The sequence below is a fragment of the Ananas comosus genome, linkage group 5, assembly GCF_001540865.1.
Source record: "Ananas comosus cultivar F153 linkage group 5, ASM154086v1, whole genome shotgun sequence".
NCBI classification, from domain to species: Eukaryota; Viridiplantae; Streptophyta; class Magnoliopsida; order Poales; family Bromeliaceae; genus Ananas; species Ananas comosus.
The window spans coordinates 1425942-1444855 of record NC_033625.1 but is presented as its reverse complement, the minus strand read 5'-3'; the positions used below and the strand labels follow the sequence as shown (position 1 = coordinate 1444855).

Sequence of the window (18914 nt, the reverse complement as noted above, 5' to 3'; positions counted from 1 at the left end):
TCGCCACGTGTGCGGTCGTTAGCCCTTGTTTGGGGGGTCTCGAGATTCCCACGCCTATAGAGTAGCAATTCAGTTCGTTGTTTATGAGTCAGCTTCTATCCGATTCGAAATAAGTTGTAGTTTAAAACGCTCGTTTAATAATTGAGTCGAACACGAATTGAGATCAGTTTATTCGTATTCAGCTCAATAACAGTTAAATACATATATATATATATATATATATATATATATATATATATATATATATATATATATATATATATAGAGCAGGGCTGCTGTGCTCTTAGGAGCACAGAGGTCTCCGTGCTCCTGAGCCGTTTTCGATGATGGAATTTTCGAATCGACGATCGGCTCCGTTAGACTTTCTAGAAAATAATTTTGCGATTTTTCGATATCCTTTACCTAGTGATCGAAAGGATTCAAAATCTATAATTTTTAATGGTTGATATCTGCCGTTTTCAAGTTTAACGGTGTAGAAGTATTCAAATCAGATGAAATTTTGATAGAAAATTCTTTATACTATCTACAACAAGATCTATATTTCTGATCGAAAATTTTAGTGCTATATCACCACTTTTTATAGAATTTTTATTTTCAGCCGTTAAAAATTATTGATTTTGAATCCTTTCGATTGCTAGGTAAATCATATCGAAAAATCGCAAAAATTATTTTCTAGAAACTTTAAATACGCTAGATCAAGTTTAACGGAGCCAATCGTCGATTCGAAAACTCCATCATCGAAAACGGCTCAGGAGCACGGAGGCCTCCGTGCTCCTAAGAGCACAGCAGCCCTGCTCTATATATATATAAATATAAATATAAATATAAATATATATATATAAATAATTATATATATAATATAAATTTTTATTATTTAATTTTTAATTCGATCTAAATATAAAATCCAACTCAATCATAAAATTTTTTTATTTATGTGTAACTTTCAACCATTAGATCAAAGTCTAATGGATAAGATTTCGTAAATTTATTTTTTATGCATATTTTTTTTAATTTTTTAGTTTGTTGTTCGTGGATCCGCTCATGCTTGACTCGTTAATAAATAAATAAAATACGAGTTAGATTTTTTGACTCGATACTTTAATGAAATAGCTTGAGATCAGCTTGTCTATGAAACGAGCTGAACATGAGCAGCCCCGTGTTCGGCTCTTCGACACCCCGTCCTCGAAAGGAAATGTTTTGTTCAGTTGCCAGTAGTATAATAGAAGTTGGGAATTTTTTTTTTTATAAGTTATGGAATAAAAGTGTTTTAGTTTTTTTTTTTTATTTGAAACAAAGTGAATAAACTAAATACTGAAATTGTTCGAGAATGATTAATATTTTTTTTATTATTACTATTATTATTATTTGTAATTGACTTTAGTTTGAAATAAGCTAATTTTTTTTTTTAGAGATAGGTAACACGTTACCTGCTTCGTTTTTTTTTTTTTATTTAGAAATAAACTTAGCTGGAAATGTGAATCAACTAGGATTTGAATTTGGATCTCGGGTACCAACCACCAACCCCTTTGTCCCTTGCCACTTGCTAAAATTAATTACAGTATTAGGAGAGTTTGAGTTTTCACTGATAGATAAAGCTATGGTAAACAAAATAATAAAAATAATATTTTTATTCTTTATTCTCGTTATTGACAGGTAAAGTTAAGGTAAATAAAAATATCTTGAATATAAAGTTATTTTTTAACTTACTGTAAATTAAAATAATACTTTTACTTTTTATTGATTAATGATTAATTTTTTGTTATTTATATAATTAAGAATCAAATTATTTCTCAAATTTATTTGCTATGTTTGCAATTTATTTTTTTATGCCATATTACAGCAGTATATAAATTAATGACATATATCATGTCATCATATTATTTAGCTGCGTTTTTAAATAATTATTTGATTTTTAAAAACTAAATGGACAGAGATCTGTATTTTAGTCATTTATTTATTCAACACTTTTTATATGGCCGCAGAAAAACTATATTGTAGATTCTGCAGGTGCCCTTAATTAGCATCATTCATTTTTCGCACTCTCTATTCTTTGCCTTTTCCCCAATTTGCTTTTGCGCATTTGGATGTTTGTTGGAGACTCGTTTGAGAGAGAAAAAAAAGTGAGAGGTAAAGAATATGCTGTAACCTTAAATCAATTTTAAGATTCAAATTTGAGACTTCGGATATTAATCATCAAGTTTTTTGCCACTTAACGCTAGGAACGGTTGTTTTATATTATTAATATATTGACATTCATGCTATTAGAGATCTGTATTAGCAGGTTGAGACAGACAGTCAAACAAAATTATCTGTATTTGCCAGTATATCAATAATACATAAAATATTGTTACAGGATAATCAAAGTATTTTCCAAACAAATAAGTAAGAAATACTTTTGTCCTCAAAATATTGTTCTGGCAATAATACGTATACACGATACTTTTGAATTTTATGTGTAAGCCAATTAATAACTATCATATTTTGTATGCCAACATATTAATGATGTATTAAAATAACGGTTTAAAATAATGCTTGATAAATAAATATATCTAATAATGGTACAACCAGAGTGGTGGCCTTTTCGGTAAATCTCCATCAATAATTTAACATATCGATGAATTTGTTCGTAGGATGTAGTGCACTTGTTTTTAAAAAAGAAAATTTAATTTCTCTACCCTAACATAAGGTTAAGTATAAATAGTTGTTGTTAAAACCAAAAGGGAATTACAATTAAACGCCCTTAAAAGGTATGTGTATGTGACAATACTTATGGCGTTGCCTAACTTCCTTTATTTTTATGTGCACCAAAATTTTGAGCATGGAGCCATAATGACGTGGTCGTCTAATGACAATAGGTGTTGAATTTTTCACATGTTTTTTTTTTATTTTTTTTTTCATATTTTGTTATTTTTATTATACATGGTGGGGATGTTGCCGTTCCGTGACGAGTTATTTTAAGAAATGCAAGCAGTGAACTAAGGACTTGCGAAAACAAATAAAATTGGGCGCATCATAGGTTTCAGATTCAGTTGATCTTAAAGATATATGTAATGTTTGGGGATTTCCAGTTGTTGTTGTAAATGTTTGATATTTGATGCTAAATAGATATGCTAGCTAAATTGGCGCTTTTATGAAGATGTTGCTTAATCATTTATCATCTGAAACGGCAATAATAATGATTTTGACGAAAGTTTTGCTGCAGTGACGAGGACGCTGAAAACTTCTCATTTTTGAAATATGAAGTCTCGTTTCTAACTTCTTGTTATCACTTCTTTTTCTTTATCTTTTATTTTGCGAGAAGCCAAACTAATTGAGATTTCCATTATAACCTATCACCGTCTCATCTCAATCTCAGTAGGAACTCTACAATTTTATCTTTTGGACAACATTCCGCTGGTGTGGCCTTTTTTTTTTTTTTTTTTTTTTTTTTTAAATGTCCTCGGCGAAAATAAACAGCGTAGCTTGTTGGCTTAAAAATGGTGGGCCAGTTTCATTGGCGGCCCATTCTCGTGTTATTGCAACTTTTCTACCGTTAGGCCCAATCTTATGGGCCTAAAAAAATCACCAAAAGGCTTCAGCCCACAATCCATCATTTGTGATTAGGTGCAGTTGGGCCCGAGGAACGCAGGTCCCGCGTGTGTGGACTCCGATGAATTTCCGAGCGGTGTGGGCTGAAGTACATGGACTCGCTCCGATGAATGGTTGGCAGTGGATCATAAAACAAATTTGATCAGCATACCTTGAGAAGAGAGCAATTGCTATGGTGGTAAAGGACCGGATGGCTTGTATTTATGGTTCTAAATTTGAAATCTAATTGTTTCACATTTTTAGATACGTGTGCGGATGTAAGTATGCACTCAGGTGCGGACAATATTTTCTCAGTATATTCCGAGCAGTAGTAAACCGCTTCGCTCCAAAAGAAGCCACCGACACGAGTTTTTAATGCCTATTGAACGGCCCGATCGAGACGTGGGCCCCACGGCCACCTACTCTAATCGTCTGGACCAAGTGCATCCATATACCCATAAACCGGTCATGTATAATCCTTCCCGATTTGTATCTTACTTGCACCGTCTCCGACGATCACTTAGTCGGTGTTGGAGTACTTACTATCTGTACTAAACAGTGGTGATTTTAAAATTAATATATAATAATTAGTACAAAGAAGAGTTGGATGGATGGAGAGGTTTGTGGGATGTGCTGATGAACCGGGTGTAAGGAACAGTTTCCACTCTGGACCGTTAGCTATCCGTCACACTCACCTCACCTCGCTGGTCTCTATGCCTCCAGATCCCATCACACGCACTGCGAAATGCTAGCCGTCCGATCCCTGCGCCCCCTACTATTTCCCGCGCAATTCCCATCCGACGGTCGTGAAAAGAATTTCTCCTGCCTAACAAACGAGAAAGTTTTGTACGGACTGCGGTCTATAAACCGGGTCCTTTCATCACTTAACGCAAGGTTGAAAGGTAAGAGTAGAAATACTACTTGTACATTTAAACATTTGGCATAAATTTAACATCTAATTTATCCATAATTTTATACAACACTTGCATATTACAATATTAAAAAAAATATAAAGATGTAATAAGATTAGTTTTAAAAAATAAATTATCAAATAAAGAGGGTATAAAATTTTCTAACGCTATGTACGTCAATAATGAAAATTCTAGCGGCAGATTTTATACACAGAGTAAAATTATCTTAATACTACTATAATATTTTTACATATATTTTATAAAAAATTTAAAGATTAACGGCAATGGTCTATGAGTTCTAAGTTATTTTAAATTGATGTAAATTTATTATAGATTTGTTAATAAAATTTTTCTAATCATAAAAAAAAATTTATTTTTGATCTAAGTGATAAGTGAAAGATGGCAGCGATGTAACTAACTAATTCACTTAATTGGACTTTCACGCTGGTCAACGGCTCATTATCTAGAATTGAGACGACCTTCACTCTTTGGATGAGAACTTTTTGTTTTAAAACAAATAGTAAACTATATACTTCTTTTATTTTACAAAAAAAATTAATTAAAAATAATATAATCATAGTACCTGAAACCAAGCATATTAAATTTTTAACCAACTGTGGTGTGGAATTGCGTGCCTGTCGATGTTTGAGTTTGGTAGGAAACTGCGGTCTATAGACCGGGGTCCACGCAAATAATTCCACTCAATCACAAGAGGAGCGAGCGACCGGTATCCGGTGCTCCGCCCAATTATGCACCCCACCATCGCGTCCAGCTTCCACTAGGCGTCGTCGACACCGCCAGAATCGAGGAATAAAGAGGCGTGGGCGGTTACCCGACTCACCCCGCTCTCCCCTCACTCCATACCCCCGATTCCATACCCCCTTCGATCGCGAAATCGCGATCCCTTTCTCACTCCCATCACTTTTTTATTCTCTCTCTCTCTCTCCCTCCCAAAAAGCTCCTTCTCCACTTTCTCTTTACTCGCGGGAGCGATGGGGAGCCGCGGTCGCCTCCGATCCCTCGCGCTGCTACTCGTCGCTTTCCTGATCGCGTCCCCTGGTGCGACGGCGGTCGACGACGGCGCCGTCGCCGCCGATGGCGAGACGGAGGCGCGCAACGCGACGGAGGTGGGCGTCGTCGACGGCTCCGGCGGGGCGAAGGAGGGGAGCTTCGCGGACATGATCGATCGGGCGCTCCAGAAGGAGTTCTCCGAGAGCGAGCAGGGCGGCGGAGGTTCGTAGCTCCTAGATCTGACTCTTTTGTGTCGTTCATTCCATCCTGATTCCGAGGTGCGATGTGGTGGAGGGGGTGTAGAGCTAGGGTTTTGGAGGGCTAGGATTTCTGGTTCTTGAATCTGGGTCAACTAGAATCACATAGGATGGTTCTTGGCTCTGATTCTTCTTTCGATCCTTTCTTTGCCCTCCTAATCGAGAATTTGAGGGAGTTTCGCTACAGATTTCTCGCTATTGATGCGATGACGGTTGTGTAAATTCGATTAGGCTTACTGCAGTTTACGCTTTAATCTTTCCACATATTTAGTTTAACAATGAGATCTGAGTTACTACTACTGTTATGAATGAGAGTTGCTTCTTCCAAAAGTAGAGTCAAGAACTGGAAAACTTTTATAACATTGACCCACTAGGTATGCTATCTTGGTAATTGAGTATAATTACTTGCCTTTTTAGATCTTTGTTATATTATCAGCACTATGGATGTAATCATTATGGAAGCTTAAATATCTCATGGCTCTTGAGGAGTCGAGCTACCTTTGCCTAACAAGAATTTCACAATGATCGAAGAATGATACGATGGTTTAATGGATCCTTTTCACTCAATTTTGCAGAAACCGACGTGGGTAGCTTTAACAACAGCGTTGCTGGAAATCAGGTTATGCTTGCTACTCTCTTGGAACTCACAGATAATTAGAAGCACTGCACTGTTGATTGTTTTTAGTCTCTTTTATGAAAATGTCAAGTTTATGTATGTCAACTTATGACCATGTATACTCTAATAGCACCTAGAACGACTTAAGATACCATGTTTTCATTATGTTTCTGCTGTCTAATCTTTTCTGTTCTTGTAAATCTGAAGTAATGCAACTTGCATTGTGCTGCTTAATCAGAGATAGAGCAAGCTGTGTACGAAACTATTGACGAGGACACCAAATTGTCTGCGCTAGATTTTTTCGAGAGTCTATTTGTCAGCACCGTTGATGAACATTCTTAGATTAAGTTATGTATCTATGGCTAGTTCCCCAATAAAATCTTACTTAGAGGCTGCTAGATTAGTGATGCCTCCCATGGAATGGCATTGAACAACTTGAGAACTCTCTGAAGACGTCCTAGTTCTTTGGCCCTTTAAACATCAACACGAGAAGTAACTCAGATGGGAGATGTAGATATTTTGTATATTGAGATGCCACATTTAATGGGTGTTCATGAGATCAAGAATATCGGTCATTATGTAGCTTTTCAACAAGAGAAATGAAGGTGCTGTTAATGTTAATATGCTGCTATTATTGCTGTTACAATGCTATTAGCAATTAGGTTACATTATCAGCATGCATGTGCGGTTAATGCCATTAGCAATATTAGCCTAGTTGATCATTTCTCATGCTGCCTTTCTTTGGTTACTTAACTGAATTGCAGTTGAGTTGACAATATTGTGCTACGAATTTGATCATTATGGGGTAATGGTATCAAATTTGCCTTAGAATCTTTCGATATAAACAGAATTGAAGTTAGATGCAAATTTTGGAATGTGTGCAATAAACGTACCTTTTGGATGTACCTTTTGTTGCATACGTTGTCTATCTACTGTATTTCTTATTGGATCTTCTTTGGAGTGAGCACCTTTCTATCACATTTGTTAATTATGTCACTGATAAAGCATGAAGAGCACTATGTAGCCTACATTAACTGATATCTAGTCTGGGACATAAAATTCTTCATTATAAGATCATATACTTTGTCAAAAGTGTTGATAACAATTTATTTCGAATTGGTTTTTACATATAATGCAAACATATCTCCATAATTGAGAACTAATCTCATTTTCTTTTCTTTTGCCAGGCGGTTCTCGAAACTGTAGCTAGAGTTACACAAAAGAAGAATGAGACTAGAGATGAGAAGTACTTGTTTCTTTTATGAGAAACTTCATTCTTTGTTTTCGTCTTACCATTCCACTAAATATGTTTTCTTTATGAATCTTGCTTTTCCAGTACGGAAAGTTCCTAAACTAAGCAGTCTCTAATCCTTAAAATTAACAGGTCATTTCAATTGCATGATGTTTTCAATCTGGATTCTGAAAATCGAGGAGAGGAAATACCCACCTTGATAGATCGGAAGGTATATGGCATTATTGTTATGCTTCAAACTTCTTCTAACGAGCCTTTCTTTATCATTTATTACACAGTAATGTATAAAAAATTTAATGCGAAATCAATTTTATTCATCAACCCGTTCTGTTTTACAGCTTCAAATATGGAGATTGCAAGTGTTTAAAACTTTTTGTTTTTTGCAGGACAATGTTTTCATTATATCAAATCCAAAGTCAAAATATCCTGTGCTACAGTTAGATCTAAGGTATGACTGCAAAATATTTGAAAACACTATTAAGATTTTGCCGTCAATGTGGCTGTGTGATATACCAGTTGGAAATCATCGCAGGTTGATATCAGATCTTGTTGTGGTCATTGTATCTGCGGCATGTGGTGGAATCGCCTTTGCTTGTCTTGGACAACCGGTATGTTTTATAGATTCTATCTTCTTCTGAATCGAGTGTGCTGCATCAACTTAATTTTTTTTTAAAAAAAATTAAAGATAATCTCTTTCTGTAGTTCTTTGTATTTAGATTTGTCAAAACATTATGAGTCTTTCATATCTAAAAGCCTCATGGAAAGGAGTTCTTGAAATTCTTTTGCAGGTAATTACTGGTTACTTACTTGCAGGATCTGTGATTGGACCTGGAGGCTTTAGCTTTGTCAGTGAAATGGTGCAAGTAAGGTGCTTTTGCTTTTGTTGGAATTGCAGTGATATGTCGTCTGTAGTTGTATTTTGAACTTGGTATGCCTTTTTGCTGTTTCATTGTACTTGTATGTTGAGCAGCTCCTTCAGTTTAGTGTCTGCCCACTAAAAGCACATCAAATCAGAAATTGTAATTCGTAATATTCAGTTTTTTTTTTTTTTAATTCCTTACTCTGAGCATCTAAAGCTTCAAAAAATTTTATCTATAGAGAAATTGGTACATGACTATAGTGTTGGAACATTTCTGTCATCAAAAGTTACACATGATAGACTAAATAGTAAATTTGATTGACAGGTAAATTAGATGATAGAAACTGTGCATTCTAATCTATTGCAAAAGGAATCAAACTTCACTTACCATGATTTAGGCTAAAATTATTGAAAAGCTACTGACAAAACAGTAAAATGTAAATACACAGGTGTACACCAAAAAACAATAAGAAAGCAACTTATCTTATATGGAACTCATACTTTAAGATGTATTTTTGAATAAAAAGATGATATGCTTATGTCTCTTCAATGATACGGCAATGCATCATGCTCAGCTGTTGTGGACAAAGGTTAGGTGCTTGCTTACGTTGTCCCAGCATAGAGAAAGCAAGAGTCTTCCCTGCCTGAGGTGCCTAGTTGGCAGCCAAGGATGTATTCTATGCTGTAATAGCTTGTTAGAAGGTTAATTTCTGTATGGACCTTTATGGAGTTTCTTTGATGTTGCATCATTTTATGCATTCTCCCATACCAACTATGTCAGTGGATGTGCACCTCTGTATGTTACTATGCTACTCTTTTTCTCATCTGTAGGTTGAAACAGTAGCTCAGTTTGGTGTGATTTTTCTCCTTTTTGCATTGGGCCTGGAGTTCTCTGCAACAAAAGTATCTTCCTCAACTATTTTTCATTTGCTTTTTTAGACAAGAATTCTTTTAGCTACCTCTTTGGCTATCTATTAAATGTTTGAAGTCTTGCTGTTGTATTACAGCTTCGCGTTGTTCGTGCAGTTGCTGTACTTGGAGGCCTGCTCCAAATTGTTTTATTTATGTGTTTGTGTGGCGTAACTGCCTCGGTATGCTTCTAGCTTTATATGCCTGGCATTTTGTTTTCTAAAATTTCCTATTTCGTTACTTTGCTTCAAAAAGCTTTAGTGGGGTGATTTTTTGGCTCATATTATAACAAAATCTCTTTAAACAAACAATGTTTGAGGAACTTGTTTTTAATTTCAAACTTTCCCAAAGCTCTATGTTTAATGGCATATATATTAAGTGTATATTTCCATCTGAGATTTCGAATTCCTTTTCTTTCAATCCTTTTCTATGAAATGTTCTTTATTGTTTATCATAGTATGAATCACTGAAAATGTTGGTTGTGCCTTATTGCAAACCGTACAACTAGATAACTGGAAAAACTCTATACAATTGTTTTCTGTTACTAGAGGATGAAACTTGGGACACTCAAAAATTGGTTTCTTTGTTGTTTATTTAATGCCTAGCTTGAGAATGAACATCTGGCTGCAAGATTACTCATTTTTATTGCCTATCTGCTTATTGGTTGGATGCAGTTATGTGGAGGCAAAGTTTCAGAGGGTATCTTTGTTGGTGCCTTTTTGTCCATGTCTTCAACAGCTGTGGTATGTTTCTTAATATGTCTAGGACTACTAAAATGAATGAAGCATTCATACTTTTTTTAATTGCAATAGTTGTAATGGGTGAACCATTTGTATGCAGGTTCTAAAATTTTTGATGGAAAAAAATAGTATCAATGCGCTTCATGGTCAAGTTACAGTCGGCACCCTTATATTACAGGTAATTTGAATTTTAGCCCTGCTAAATCTTTGTGATGGGTAATGCTTTTGTTGCAAAGCTGGATGTAAACACGTATGAGGTGAAAAGTTAATGTAACAAACAACCAAGTTAATAATGCCCTTTAGATTGTTGACTCATCTAAGAATGTACATCTTATATCCTAAATTTTACTTATTTGTTCTCTTACGTTGTGCTTTTTACTTTGTTTTGAATTGACACTTTTTTTCCAGGATTGCGCCGTGGGTTTGCTGTTTGCATTACTTCCCATATTGGGAGGCACATCTGGCATCCTTCAAGGAGTCATATCAATGTCAAAATCGTATGGGCAAATCTCCCAAATTGTTTGCCAATTCTTTTGTGGAATTTATAATGAAATCATGCAATTACTTTGTCAAAGAATTACATAACATGATTTATTCATATGAGTTTTTCTTTTGGTTGAGCTGGATTTTTGTGTCTTTTAGTTTTTCTAAAGTTTTCTGTGCCTTAATATGGTTAAAATACATGGTGTTGATAATTGCAATTTTAAAATATTACACCAGGTTGATACTGCTGTTTACATTCCTGGCTATTCTTTCCATACTATCCCGTACATGCATTCCATGGTTTCTTAAGCTGATGATGAGCCTTTCATCTCAGGTAATTTTGATTTTTGGAGGCGAAATTATATGATATTTTCTTTGTAGCATTAATCTTATCTCCTCAGACGCTTCCATTTCTGTGGTTGGTAATTTCTGACTAGCTTGCCATTAATGCAGACCAATGAATTATATCAGCTGGCATCTGTTGCCTTCTGCTTGCTAGTTGCCTGGGTTAGTGGTCGTTTTCTGTCAGCATATTCTCTACTTTCATTTACTTACATCAAGACTTTTTGTATTAGAAAATTCCTTTATTGATGTTCTGAAACTTTTTTTTGTTGTTTACGGTTTGGACTTGTTATGCATTTGTCCATTTGATTTGTTCTACTTTATTTAATCTTTACTCATTAATCTGATATATGATTTCATCACGTCACTGAGATTAGTAGGTTTTACTCAAAGCTAATCAAAATAGCTATGTACAATTCTTCATACTAGTGATCTTTATGGACGCTCTAGTAGCTATTCGCAGCATGTGGCTGAGAGGAGCAGTAGGTTTCATTCAAAGTTACTCAAATAATATGTACTTGACTTCATTGGTGACTAGAAACTGTGTTATGAATAACAGGCATACGTACTCACACATTGAGTCATTCATTTTTTTCTCGATGGGCAACCTTGGTGCCTCCACTGTTTACTCTGTACTAGTTGAATGACGACAACAGTAGTTTGAATTCACTTTATGTGACCGCATATATTGTTCTCCTCAATGTGCACGAGCTTTTTGGTTTTTTTTTCTCATATAGAATTTATATTGATTCAGTGTAGTGACAAGTTGGGTCTAAGTCTTGAATTGGGTTCCTTTGCTGCTGGAGTGATGATATCAACCACCGATCTTTCACAGCATACCCTTGAACAGGTAAGTTTTTCAATTTTTTATGTTGTTTGTGTCATGTGGTGCTAAGCTTTGTTCAGGGACATCATATATCACGTGCTGCATTTAAACAAGGAGGTTAATATATGTGCTTTTATTAGGCACGTGGCATGCAACAAAATGTCTGATCTCTCATTTCGAATGCCTATGTCTAAATGACATCTCAATGGAATTGTGAGCTTAGAAACAATATGTTTTATATCATGGGCTTTGCTAGCTAATAGTTACAACTGTCAGTTTTATACCTTTGTATTACTGGTGATGGGAATCTTTTATGTGTTTTTATGATAAATTTGTATTTTAATGTGCACAGTGCACCTCACCACTTTTTTCTAATAAATAAAACGGAAGTCCAGATATAGTAATCCATTATATGTTCTCTTATTTCAGGTTTGTTCTTTCTGCAGATCGAACCCATCCGCAACTTCTTCGCTGCTCTTTTCCTAGCAAGCATCGGAATGCTGATCCACGTTCATTTTCTTTGGAACCACGTGGATATCTTACTTGCATCTGTAATTCTGGTTATCATCATTAAGACGGTTGTCGTCACTATAGTCGTCAAGGGGTTTGGCTACAGTCACAAGACATCACTTCTTGTAGGCCTTATTTCAAGTGATATCTTTTCTGTTAAACTATTTATACATGTCATAAACTTTGACTCTCCTGTTTCTTTTGTAGGTTGGTATGTCACTGGCCCAGATAGGGGAATTTGCATTTGTGTTACTAAGTCGTGCTTCAAACCTTCATCTCGTGGAGGTATTTTTATTTCTATTATTTTACTACAACAGTTGACACAGCTCGCCAAAGTAGCTTAGGTTTGCATATAGATGAGGTGATCGGTCAATTTAGTGGTTCACATGGATTTTGTTTGGTATTTTGTTAAATTTAAGCACATTTATACTTATTTTGTGAGTTTTCTTGTTTAACTTGATTGGGCAACTGCATGCTACATGTTTTTATAGGGTAAATTGTACCTGTTACTTCTGGGAACTACTGCTTTAAGTTTGGTAATTACCATCTAATACCTCTGTACTTATCTGAAATATTTTACTTTTCTGGTGGAGGTTAGAAGAAAATTAACTTAATGTATTGATGGTATATTGTGAATGCATGCAGGTGACAACTCCATTACTTTTCAAATTGATTCCCGCTGTGATTCATCTCGGTGTTCTCGTGCGATGGTTCTCGCCAGATACTCAAATGATAGAGGTACAGTTCCATAATCTCTAATAATGTAATCTCCAACTTTTTTATTTTATTTTTTTTCTGCATGCATTGCTTCAGTTCTGATCTATTTATTTATCAAGTCTACTTTCAGATGAGTTATAAAAGCGATAGCCTCTGGGTAGATAGCGCTAAGCGGATAAATTTGATGGTGCAAGGTTCTCATGATTCGTGAAAATAAGAAGTTTGAAGTACATGAAGCAAAATGCGGTTAAGTGAGATGAGCATCACTCAATATTTCAAGTACATGGAAGTAGGATGTCTGACTCAGCCTTGGCTTGTTTGGGAGGGCCCGGAAATGTAATTCAATTTCCTCTTACATCCACTATGTGGAGATCTGTCCATAGCGCAGGAAGGCAAGAAAGATGAACAAGGTTGATTGAGTCAGAGGGGTTGATCATTTTGTGAGCTTGGCTCGAGCTGTTTCTTCGACCCAAATATGTGGGTATTCTGTAATGTAACAAGACGCGTGCCGATCTTTGTTCATTGGTTTATGGGAGAGTTCTAACGGCGGATTCCCATTGGTTGTGATTAAATGGAAATGTAGATTCTATTGGTTCATTAGTTTTGTCCGAGGCAACTTGATTTTTGGTAAACATATTCCCTGTTTTGCATCTTTCCTCTATGGTGTTCTAGGAAGAAATTTGCGAACCCCTTAGCTGCAGTGAAGTCATAAACAAACATTTTGATGGTGTTTGGATCAGCTTTATAGCTTGCGATGAAAAAGAAAAACTAAGAAAAGGTTTTGAAGTTGCTGAAAAACATTTTGATGGCTAGGAATGCATTTAAAATTTCTTTTGGAATTATGAACAGATTGCGTTATGTGCGGTAAAAACGTATGATAAAAAATATTCTATTTATTTTCGAACGTTACGATATATTTTTTACGATTTTATCGGAGAATGTAGAAGTATATTTTTATTCTAATTTTATTTTATCTAATAACGTCAGATAAGTCTTAATACCAAATTAAGTTTGAGACACAAAAGTATCTCCAAAATCTTTTCACGGATTTGAAATGCTCTAAAATCTGTTGTCCCACTGCTTATAAATAAGGAGAAGGACGTACGTGAAGAGCAAGGCAGAGGCGAAAAGAATTAAAAACATTAGTAATAGTTTTAGAAGTCTGACTGCCTTCTCAATCCTCCTAACTAGTTTAGCTATAGTTTGTAAAGTAAAAAGTTTGTGAGTTAGGAGGTGTTTGGCCAAGCTTTTTAAAAGTGATTCTGAGTCTAAAAGTAGAGTGTTTGGCAATAAAAATTTTAAAATCTAATTTTGCTTCTGAGAACCAGAAAATTAAATTTTCAACCTCTAAAAACAGAAGCAGCAAAAAGCAGCTTCTCAAATTGATACCCACAAAAATAATTTTCTCACTTAAAATTTTTTATAAAAATACCTAAACTATCCCTAAACAAATAATATAATTCTACTTTAACGTTTTATCATTTAATACACTTGCAACTACCCTCCTCCCTCTCTCTCTCTCTCTCTCTCTCTCTCATTTACCACAGCCAACCTTTTCTCTCCAACATTAAAAAAAAAAGGGAAAACTTCAAAAAACCCCCTTGTGGTTTCGTGCATTTTCACTTTGCTACTCTGTGGTTTAAAACATATCAATTTGCCCCCCTGTGGTTTCGTTTTTATTTTTTTGTTATCAATTTTATTATTATTATTTTTTTAAATCAGTGACAAAGTTAAAATTAAAGAATACTAAAGTGACTATTCGATAAATATAGATGGTTATCTGAAGTTTTTTGTATATAATTTAACAAAATATTAACGAAAAAGCTTCCGAAAAGATAAAAATGAAACCACAGGAGGATAAATTGATATATTTTAAACCACAGGGTAGCAAAGTGAAAATGCACGAAACTACATGGGGGGTTTTTGAAGTTTTAAAAATTTCACTTTCACTTTCCTCTCCTCTCCTCCATCTCTCTCCCTTCTTCCTCTCCGGCGCCACCTCTCTCCGGCGAATATTTTCTTTCCGGCGAACCTCCTCTCCGACGAACCTCCAAAGAAGGTACTCTCTTCTCTCTCTTTTTTTTTTTTTTTTTTTTTTTTTTTTTTTGTCTTTGCCGGATCCGAGGTCGGATCCGGGGTCGTNTAAATTGATATATTTTAAACCACAGGGTAGCAAAGTGAAAATGCACGAAACTACATGGGGGGTTTTTGAAGTTTTAAAAATTTCACTTTCACTTTCCTCTCCTCTCCTCCATCTCTCTCCCTTCTTCCTCTCCGGCGCCACCTCTCTCCGGCGAATCTTTTCTTACCGGCGAACCTTCTCTCCGGCGAACCTCCAAAGAAGATACTTTATTTTTTTTTTTTTTTTACAGCTTTCTCTCTCTCCCTCTCTGTCTTTGCCGGATCCGAGGTCGGATCCGGGGTCGTTGCCGGCGTGGCGTGGGTCCAGCCGCACCGGGGCCGGATCCGGCAAAGACAGAGAGGGAGGAAGTGCTATTAACTTTTTCACTAAAATTCCTCCACTGTGCTCTGCGAGCACTTCTCTTGAGGCTTAAAAGCTTTAGTTTTATCTTCTTGTGGCAGTTCTTGTCTTTTTTTCAGAGTAGATAAGATGTGCTCATGCTTCAGGTTACTAATTAATTGTGAGTTTGTTATGGTCAATGGACCCAGCTCTTTGCCATGTAACATGGTGGCTTCCACCTATTGGGATTGTTGGATAGCATATAATAAAGTTGCAGCCATTTACATTAAAGTTGAATTTCTCACTTATCCATCAATTCAACTCCCATTTACAGTAAAGTTGCAGCCATTGATGAGATTTTATTTTTATGGCACTTCTCTCCGCATTTCTCACTTAATGGTACATGATACTTGTGGTCCGTTGGAGCCCAACTGGTTGATTAATCACTTCAAGTTGCTTATTAATCACTTCAACTTAGCATGTGTGTTTGATTGTTTGATTAGTTTGTAGTGTGTAATATTTTAAAATTTTATTTAATTTGTAGTATTGTGTAGTTTGTATGCGATATTTCGATTATTTGTTTAGCATTTGTGTTGTTTGTATTTTTTAATACATAATTTTTTTATTAGAAAGTTGAAAGATAAATCCATCACAAGGAGAACCATCTACCCCGAAAGAAAAAAAAAAATTAAAGCTACGTGGGATACATTATTGCTCAAAATTTTTTGCGAAATATGTGTTGAAGAGGTCAATGCTGGGAACCGACCTAATACTCATTTTAATAGGAATTGGATGGAAAAATGTGGTTAATTGTTATCCAAACTCGCGATCGTATTGCTGCATCATTGATGATTTTAGATAAATTGTTATCCAAATGAATATTTATCATTCTACAATTTTTTATATTTAAATAGTTATTGATAACTTGAAATATTGGCATGTAATATTAATTAGTTTTTAAAATGACTATTGTGAAACAGCATTACAAAATCACTTCAGCAAAAAAATTTGCCAAACAACTTTCTAAAATCACTTCAGCAAAATCACTTTTATATCAGACTCACCAAACGCTCTACAACTTTTAACAGAAATCACTTTTCCAAACCGAAATCACTTTTTCAGAAATCACTTTTTCAGAAGTTAGGCCAAATAGGCCCTTAGACAGTGTGCTACTACCTTTCAACTGCTGCTATTTCGGCGTGCTAAAGTAATCACTAGAATATATGTGCCGCTCTACCTTTTCTTTGTTTGTAAGCCCCAAGGTATGTAAATTTTCAAGTTTGCTACAGTACAAACTTATATAAATATATAAAGAGAGAGTTGAGCTGAAATGCTATCAGTAATAAATGGACTTTATTACTACTGATTTATTTTCAATGATGAAGCTTTCAAATCAACGATCAATATCATTAAACATAATTTAGATCTTTTAAACTATCTCACTCACATCATCTTAACTATACATATTTTAGTCCAATGATAAAAAATCTACAAGCACTAATAACTTGTACTTTTAAAAACATAGAAGCTCAATTCCATCATTGTGATTCATTCATTGCTAGGTCCTTTTTCAACCCATGTATTCTCTAACAAGGTTTTTTTTTTTTTTTTTTTTTTTTTTGCTTATGTTTTCTCAAAAACAGAACATAATGGAGTTCACATTTAAGGTGGAAGTTAGTACAGGTCATGAATGGGTGGCTTACAAGAAATTCATTGAATCCTTGCGCCACGAATTGGCATCTAGTAGGTCTTCACACGGTCGCCCTGTGCTTCATGATCCTAATGAAATTGATGATCCTAATGATACCAACAGGAGGTTCTGTGTGGTGGTACTGCAAACCATACAAAACACCGAACAACATGAGATTAAGCTTCGGATTCGGCGAGATAACCTTTACTTGGACGGCTACCAAATGGAGAATTCTGATCAGTGGTTACAGTTTGGAAGTGGTCATCCCGAATCCAACTTTCTGGGCTTCGGCGGTAGTTACAATGACTTACAAAATGCTGCCAGACAATCGATAGATCGCATAAACCTCGGCCAGCCTCAGCTCATAACTGCTGTAAACCAACTTGCTTGGACTGAAGATCGCCAGGAGAGGGCAAAGCAATTGATTGTCGTGATTCAAATGATATGTGAATCAATCAGATTTAGTCGTATCTCCGAGCATCTGGCTACCCAATATAACCCCGGTTCCCCGCCCCCTACTTGGATGACCGCGCTGGAACACGGCTGGGGGACCCTTTCTGAAGCATTACTACGCGCCGACGCAGATGCCACTCATTACTTTCGGCTTCCGCAACCCAATGACATGCAAATAACGATAGCTGAGGAAGCGGCTGCTGCACTCGGAATCTTGCTATTCTTCAACTTTGGAAAGCCTAGGCCCCCACGCACGTTGCTGGCGGCTGAGGACAACAATATGTGTTTGCCACAAGGACGGCGGATGGTGGAGGTGTTCTGGGTGTGCATCGACAACATCGACGGCGAGAACCCCGGCGAGCTCTACGGCACAATCACGGTTGCGGATGGACTGGGGTGTCAGTTCATCTATGATCGACAACGGGATAGTTACGAAACCATCTATCCGGGCAACAAAATTTTACTAACTGGCCCCAGTAGAGCTATCACAGCTTATGATAGCTTCACTGTGAAACTTCATCTCTTGGATAGGGATGCTGTGAGTTGGGATGATGAAGTAAGTAATGGGGAAATCGCATGGAATGTTTTCGACACCGCCAATGTCTTTGACAGCATTTTATATGCTGATGTTAAAGGAGAGAACGGTTCTGCAAGAGTTTGCTACACGGTGTTAAGTGATGCGGTGGAGGCGACTATTGCTGTTCGTCTCATAAATGGAGATGGGGAAAACCCTGCTGATGTTTATGGAGATATTTCTGCTTCTTATAGCGATTATCCTTCTGGGGAGAAGACTCTGCTCTTTCGTAAGAAGAAAGAGGAGTACATAAATGTAAGCCCTGGGGAATGCATTGTACTGACGAAGAAGACAGTAGCAGTTCCAACCAAAAACTCCCTCAGTGTTAGGGCAGAATTGTACGATCACGATACAATCACTCCCGACGATGAGATTGCAAATGGAACTGCAGACTTCCCTCCGCTCTTCCACGGAACATCTGAGAAGAATATTGCTGGGAAGTATGGTGAAATTCGAGTGGAGGTTACTTGGAATAAGTCATGGGGTAACGAGCTGTGAGTATTATTCTACTAGAATGCTTATGTTGTGAAGTAATCGCGACCGAAACTCGTATCATTCTGTTAAAAATATTATATATGCGTATGGATGTATGACAATAAAAGCGAACTTTATCATATGTAATATATGGTTATATCTTAGCTTGTATCGATCTTGTATTTTTTCGGCTCTTTCAGGAGGCTCTAGCTGTCTCTCTCCATCATGTACGTTTCGTTTATTTTACTTAATGAATGAAGCA

General features: G+C 36.1%; 2 protein-coding genes across 4 annotated transcripts; both read left to right on the top strand.

Annotated features, from left to right (window-relative positions):
* LOC109710495 (K(+) efflux antiporter 6-like) lies at nt 5319–13655 on the top strand. Of its 3 annotated transcripts, none has more exons than XM_020233108.1 (20): nt 5319–5711; nt 6322–6365; nt 7550–7608; nt 7747–7825; nt 8001–8062; nt 8147–8222; nt 8403–8477; nt 9305–9376; nt 9481–9564; nt 10057–10125; nt 10223–10300; nt 10531–10619; nt 10843–10939; nt 11059–11112; nt 11702–11797; nt 12220–12408; nt 12491–12568; nt 12775–12819; nt 12929–13021; nt 13195–13655. In XM_020233108.1, the coding sequence occupies exons 1-20, from the start codon at nt 5471–5473 to the stop codon at nt 13249–13251; spliced, it is 1737 nt and encodes a 578-aa protein (XP_020088697.1). In that variant the 5' UTR covers nt 5319–5470; the 3' UTR covers nt 13252–13655. The 3 variants fall into 3 exon arrangements, with proteins under 3 accessions (XP_020088697.1, XP_020088698.1, XP_020088696.1); XM_020233109.1 differs by having other exon boundaries at nt 13120–13262; XM_020233107.1 differs by having other exon boundaries at nt 5320–5711; nt 13131–13655.
* LOC109710015 lies at nt 14940–18816 on the top strand. Its single transcript, XM_020232428.1, has 2 exons — nt 14940–15059; nt 17105–18816. The coding sequence occupies exon 2, from the start codon at nt 17111–17113 to the stop codon at nt 18674–18676; it is 1566 nt and encodes a 521-aa protein (XP_020088017.1). The 5' UTR covers nt 14940–15059; nt 17105–17110; the 3' UTR covers nt 18677–18816.